Here is a 6,200-nt window from a genome sequence, read left to right as displayed (position 1 = left end):
AGACGGCCACGCATTTGGAGATTTTTTGGGACCACAATCAAATCCGTTTCCTACCACATTTACATTGGTCCCCACCAAAATCTAATGAAAGATTTGATGCTAACGGAATGATTCCTTTTTGCACCATCTGCCAAGGATCCACTCACGATTTTGGGGAGCTCATTTCACTCTATAAAAAGGAAAGCTAATCGATTGAAAAAGGAGAGAAGAAAAATACCGTCACTCTGCTGAAATCCCAAACGAACCTTACACCGAAAAGCTCCGCTAAAAATCTGTATTTCAACTCTGATTTTCACACTAAAAATCAGGGTTTGAAGAGCTTGACCCCTTCAATCGCGTGCAAAAGGAAATGACAATCAATTAGAGGAGAAAGTCAGAATCAGACACAAAACAAGGAGTGGATACAGAAGGATAGAAAGAAAAGGAAGAAACTTGAAACAACAAGCAAAAGAAGAGGGACAACGTCATACATACTCACCGAAGGTAATCATGGCCGTCAGGTCTTCGTCGGGGCTACGATGCTCCGGCAGAATCTTTCCCTTTTATTTTGCTTTAAAGTTCTTTGACCTTGTATTTTGACTCGTTAATTTCTGCTGTTGATTGTGATATAGAAAACGGGTTAGAAGCTAAGATTAGATTTTCCTTTGAGTTTCCGATTCGCTACTGTTTTCTAGATCCCGTCGAGGATTTGGAGGTTTGAGGGGATTGTGGTCGTTTGTCACGTTGGAAGTTTTGAACTTCATGTTCGAGTCCTGGTTTGTTTGAGGATGAACACCGAAGGTTGTTCATCGGTTTCCTTTCAAATTTTTTTTCTCTCTCTGCAGTTTTGGATTGGGACCATGCACACGATTTATTAGGGAGAGGATATTTTCCAGAAAGAATGAAGAGTCGTTTTAAGAGAGAGAGACAAAATTATTTTGATTTATTTCTTTGCTTTAAGGGGTGATTGTTTCTTCTTTTAAAATATTATTAAGAGTAAATTAATGTTATTGATGATAGATACTTGGGTGCTGTCAGATTATGTTCCCAAAATCTTTATGATGTTATCAATGAACAATGATGCGCGTGGCGGTAGGTAAACCGAGGCCAACCTTTTCTCTTCTCGGCGGTACCACTTGGCTGAGTAGGAGAGGATTTTGGGCCTTGTGGCCCATCCCGAAAATAACACTACTTTAAGTCCCTTGGGCCTTCTTTGATCCAATGTTTAGGGCCTAACTTTTTATTTATTTCCGAAACATTCCAATTTGGTCTACTTGGTTTATGAGCTATTCTTGATTGTTTTAATTAAAATTAAGATAACACTAATATTAGAAGTATTTATTAGTTTGGTTTCGATTACTATTTTCAACTCTTCTTTTTATCTTGTTATAATATTATAATTAGTTAAATGGTGGATTAATGGTTAACGTCAACAAATAATTTACTTTATTTTCTAATAAATAAGTTTGACGTTGGTCCAATACCGAATAGTCTTTCCCAAAAGTATATTAATTCTAAATAAATTCAAATTCACCGTATTTAAATATTATTCTCTTAAAAATTATTTTAATTTAATTTTGAATGAAAAGGAGAATAGTAAGCCTCCGCTTCACTATCTCTCGACTATTCGAACAATTGGCGTACGCCATATTGCTCGGATTTTCGTCATTCATTTAAAACCCTAAAACTCCATAAAATTAAAATCACTCCACCAATTAATTATAAATTCTAAAAGTTTAATTTTTAATAATTAATCTTTGAATGAAAAGGAGAATAGTGAGCATCCGCTTCATTATCTCTCGATTATTCGAATAATTGGCGTACACCATATTGATCGGATTTTCGTCATTCAATTAAAACCCTAATAATCATACAATTTCAAATCAATTTTTCAAATCAAACATAGGTTCTAAATTCAAATTATTTCTAAACTTCAACCATCATATTCAAATCATTTTCCAAATCAACTACAAATTCTAAAACATTTAATTCTAAATTTATGATAATAAAGAGGATAGGAGGTGTACGCCTCACTATCTTTCGATTATTCGAATAATTGGCGTACGCCATATTGCTCGAGTTTTTGTCATCAAACTTAAAACACAATCGAATAAACTCAAATCACCTCTTATATCAAACCCAATTTTACAAAATAAACTATACAACTTCAATAGAGAATGGGAGGCCTACGCCTCACCACTCCTTGATTATTTGAATAATTGACGTACGCCACCTTGCTCAAATCATCGACAAATCCAAACCTACCAACCCAAAATTCAAGCTATCTTCATAAATCAAATACAATATCTAAACATATCTTTTTACAATTTAAACCTCAGGTGATAAAAGATGGTAGGCGTACGCCTCACCGTCTCTCGATTATTTGGATAATTGGCGTACGCCATATTGCACAAATTATCGACTTCCGACTAAAACAGGTTAAATAAACTTGGATAAGGGAATAGGTGGCGTACGCCTCGTTATTCTTTGAATAAGCAAGTAGGAGGCGTACACCTCACTACCGTGCGTATTCAACATCCACAAACAAACTTTCAAAACAATTCGAACGAAAAGAGAATAGAAGGCGCACGCCTTATTATTCCTCGAAAGAATTGAACGATTGGTGTACACTATATTGCTCAATCTTTCGTCGTTCCTCAAATCATCAACAAATCAAACCTAACTTCTCGCCCTCGAGCGATCGAAACCAATCAAATCCAAACACGTCAATTCAACTCGTCACCCCCGCGTGACCAAAACCCTTTCAAAAAGAACACTGTCAATCCTTTCTAATGCGCACAACAAACCAGTGCTAGAGCCTCCACCGAGAGTAGACAAGCCAGTGTTTAGCCGTTAGAACACCGACCTACACAGTCGTTCATCAAAACAAAACACAACCAATATTCGTAGTAGCCCGAACTACGAATGCTCTGATTTCCTTATTGCACCATAAGGATACGTAGGCAGGAGATTGCTGTATCTTCGCGAGCACACTAATAAAAAAACCTCCCATTTCCCCCATCCTGAGGTATTCATCCACATCTATCATCAATTCTAATTACTCGAAGCAAGCAGATAAACAGTCAATTAACAGTCAAATAGCAAAATCAGACTAAAAGGTTCCCGTTGAGTACAACGGACGTGAGGGGTGCTAATACCTTCCCCTTGCGTAATCGACTCCCGAACCCGAATATGGTTGCGACGACCATTATTCTTATTTCTAAAGGTTTTCTCGATATTTTCCTATTCCTTCATTGGAATAAATAATGTTCGGTGGCGACTCTGTTTCGAACAACATTTTTTTTCCGCGTCCTATCGCGAGGGATCACATTATCATCTTTTTTTGAGGTGCGACAATTACATGCGACTCTATATGACTAATGCACAAATACAAGCTATTCAAAATCCTTTGATTCTTAGTAAAATTGGTGTCCCCACAACGACAATAAAGTGGGTGAATTTTTCTGAAATGAGTCATCTTATATCAAATGTATATGACTGAGTTTTAGTTTAGTTTACAAGACATAGTTTTTCGTAAATCGTTTTCCCTATGCTAAGTTGCCCTCCAAATAATTTAAATGGCCGGGTTGTCTTGATTAGACAGATTGCTACTAAGATGCATTTTATACAAGCTTATTTGAAACGAGGGTTTCCTCTACCACCAACATTCGTAGAATGGAGAGAACGTCTTAAGGAAGAAACATCTGAGTGAGAACTTTGCTTTTTTGGATAGGATGCATGAGTTCTAGAAATTAAATGATGTTGAAAAATAATACAATAGAAAAAAGTCTAATGCGAAAAGTTCAATAAATTTAAAAAGATGTCATCGATTTTGATGCATTTTAATCGTATGTACTTCTAATTTTGTTGATTCACTATGTTCATTTTTATTCTTATATCTTCATTTTAAGATGTCCAAACATAATCTAAGCGTATAAATAAAGCATTACTTTTGAAAACAAATTAATTGTTGAGTTTCTAGTAAGAGATGAGTCCTCTTCAATTCTGGACAAATTCTACATAAGAGTTTTTAAATGTTGTGAAACTGAAGTTATTAGACTAAGGTTTTGCTTAAATTGATGCAATGAGATGATATGAAGTGATATGATATGAAATAGAATAAGATTACATTGTTTGAGTTAATTAAAATCAGATCCAGTATAATAAAATTTTATTATTCTATTTTATTTCATTTCATCACTTTTCATTAGCATTGTTTCCCTTAGATATGAGGAATAAAAAATTACATCACTTTCTACTAGTATTGATCACTTTCTACGAGTATTGTTCCCTTTAATATGAGCAGAATGAAAATTTTCATCACTTTCCATCAGTATTGTTTCTCTTTTATATGAGCAGAATCAAAAACTTACTTTGTTTTTATCGCTAATTATTCAAATAATAAAGTAATAAAATTTCTATTTCACTCTATTCTATTTTTGCTAAATTTCAATAACTCTATTTATCTTAAGATATTAAAATATAATCTAAAATAATTTAATAAAATTGTATACCTAACGAACTAGAAATTTTTGTCTTAAAAAATCTAGCATCATACTAACAAAAAATTATTAAAATTTATATATGCAGATGGGTGGCTGACCAATAAAACAAAAAAATATTAAAACATAATAATTTTTAGTTTTATGCTATCTTTACAAGTACTCTGGCGGTGAGCAAGTTGTCCATTTACATATGGATAGTACTGCTTATAAAAAAATAAGAATGAATAAAACCATATATAAAACCAATCCAAAATATCCGGATCCATGTCCAGATCCGCTTGGAGTTTCGCTTCACTTCTCTAGGGTTTCTCAAACGCATTATAGAATCTCTCCACTCTCAGATTTCCTCTATAGATTAAAGAAGCATCGGAGAACTAATTCCGTCGCCGGAAACCGAACGCCGTTGCCGGAAACAAAAAACCTGAACCGAAAAAAATGTCAAGCAAGAAGAAACACAAATGAAAACACAGCGACAGCGATGAAGACGACGACGTTTTCTACTACCGCTACTGCGCTTCGTCCTCAACCCCCAACACCACCACCGGCACCACATCCAGTAATCAACCCCAATCAAAACCGAACAACAAAGGATCATCAATAGGAGGAACAGGTGAACCCTTAGCACCATCAAAATCGACGCTATATGTTTCTAATCTAGATTACTCCCCAACAAACTCCGATCTCCATACGCTCTTCTCTACTTTCGGCCGCATCGCGCGTGTAACCGTTCTCAAAGACCGTCACACGCGCCTAAGCCGTGGTGTCGCGTTTGTCCAATTCATTTCTCGTAATGACGCCAAACGTGCCGTAGCGGAGATGAATAAGAAGATTCTCAATGGAAGGACTCTAACTGCTTCTATTGCTGCTGATAATGGACGTGCTCCGGAGTTTATTCGGAAGCGCGTGTACAATACTGAGACTGCTTTGTGTTATGAGTGTGGGGGGCATGGTCATTTGTCGTATGAGTGTCCTAAGAATCAGTTGGAGCCGAGGCCGCGGCCTCAGCCTAAGAAGCTGCGACGGGGATTTAGTGGGCTGAGGGATAGGGATGGGGAGGAGGAAGGTGATGAGGAGGAGGAGGAGGGTGGTCAGATTGCTGCGGAGCAGTTTGACGATAATTGGGCTTCTGTTGTGGATGATGAAGCGGGTGAAAGGTTGCTGGGGAGAAACAGAAATGATGATGAGGGTTTGGACAACAACAAGACGAAGAAGAAAGGGAAGAAAGCTGGGTATTTCAGTGATGAGAGTGATCATGATGATGATGATTGATCATGACTATGTAGCATTGACACTTCAGATTGAAGGTGTGTGTTTGGTATTCCGCATTACCGCATTATTCAACTAGTCCTGTGTGTCGTGTCTATATATGTGCCAGTGTTTCATAGATCTAAATGGCAATTTTTTGTTTTTATCAAGATATGGTGTAATTGATGAAATTGTTTATATGTTGTTGGCTTGGTTGGATGTGTTTATGGTTTTGATCACAAGCACATGTTAGTTATTAGTTATTGTGGTAGTAATTAGTGATAGTGGTGGTGAATTGGTGATGAGCATTTTTGTGTATTCCATATTTTCATAGTTAATGAATGATGACAGACGAGTCTCTTATTTATCGGCTTAATTTAGCATTCGGTTTACCTGTAAAACAGAAAGGAAAAGCCTGTTCGTTATGTTTTTTATTTTGGTTCAGTTAAAACATGTAATGTAATCAAATTG

At 36.2% G+C, this 6,200-nt stretch overlaps 1 protein-coding gene across 1 annotated transcript; it reads left to right on the top strand.

The window, feature by feature from the left end:
• The first annotated feature begins 3,595 nt into the window (after window positions 1-3,595).
• On the top strand, window positions 3,596-5,753 carry LOC127137476 (U11/U12 small nuclear ribonucleoprotein 31 kDa protein). Its single transcript, XM_051063934.1, has 2 exons — window positions 3,596-3,687; window positions 4,955-5,753. The coding sequence occupies exons 1-2, from the start codon at window positions 3,596-3,598 to the stop codon at window positions 5,751-5,753; spliced, it is 891 nt and encodes a 296-aa protein (XP_050919891.1).
• Window positions 5,754-6,200: the final 447 nt, after the last annotated feature.

The sequence above is a fragment of the Lathyrus oleraceus genome, chromosome 4 (genome assembly GCF_024323335.1).
Source record: "Lathyrus oleraceus cultivar Zhongwan6 chromosome 4, CAAS_Psat_ZW6_1.0, whole genome shotgun sequence".
In the NCBI taxonomy this organism is placed as follows: Eukaryota; Viridiplantae; Streptophyta; class Magnoliopsida; order Fabales; family Fabaceae; genus Lathyrus; species Lathyrus oleraceus.
The sequence above is the reverse complement of the archived record's forward strand: the minus strand, read 5'-3'. Positions and strand labels throughout refer to the sequence as shown.

Coding starts and splice junctions, on each gene's coding strand:
- LOC127137476 (XM_051063934.1), top strand. CDS start 3,596: ATGCATTTTATACAAGCTTATTTGAAACGAGGGTTTCCTCTACCACCA. Junction 3,688..4,954: donor CTTAAGGAAGAAACATCTGA/GTGAGAACTTTG, acceptor ATGAAAACACAG/CGACAGCGATGAAGACGACG.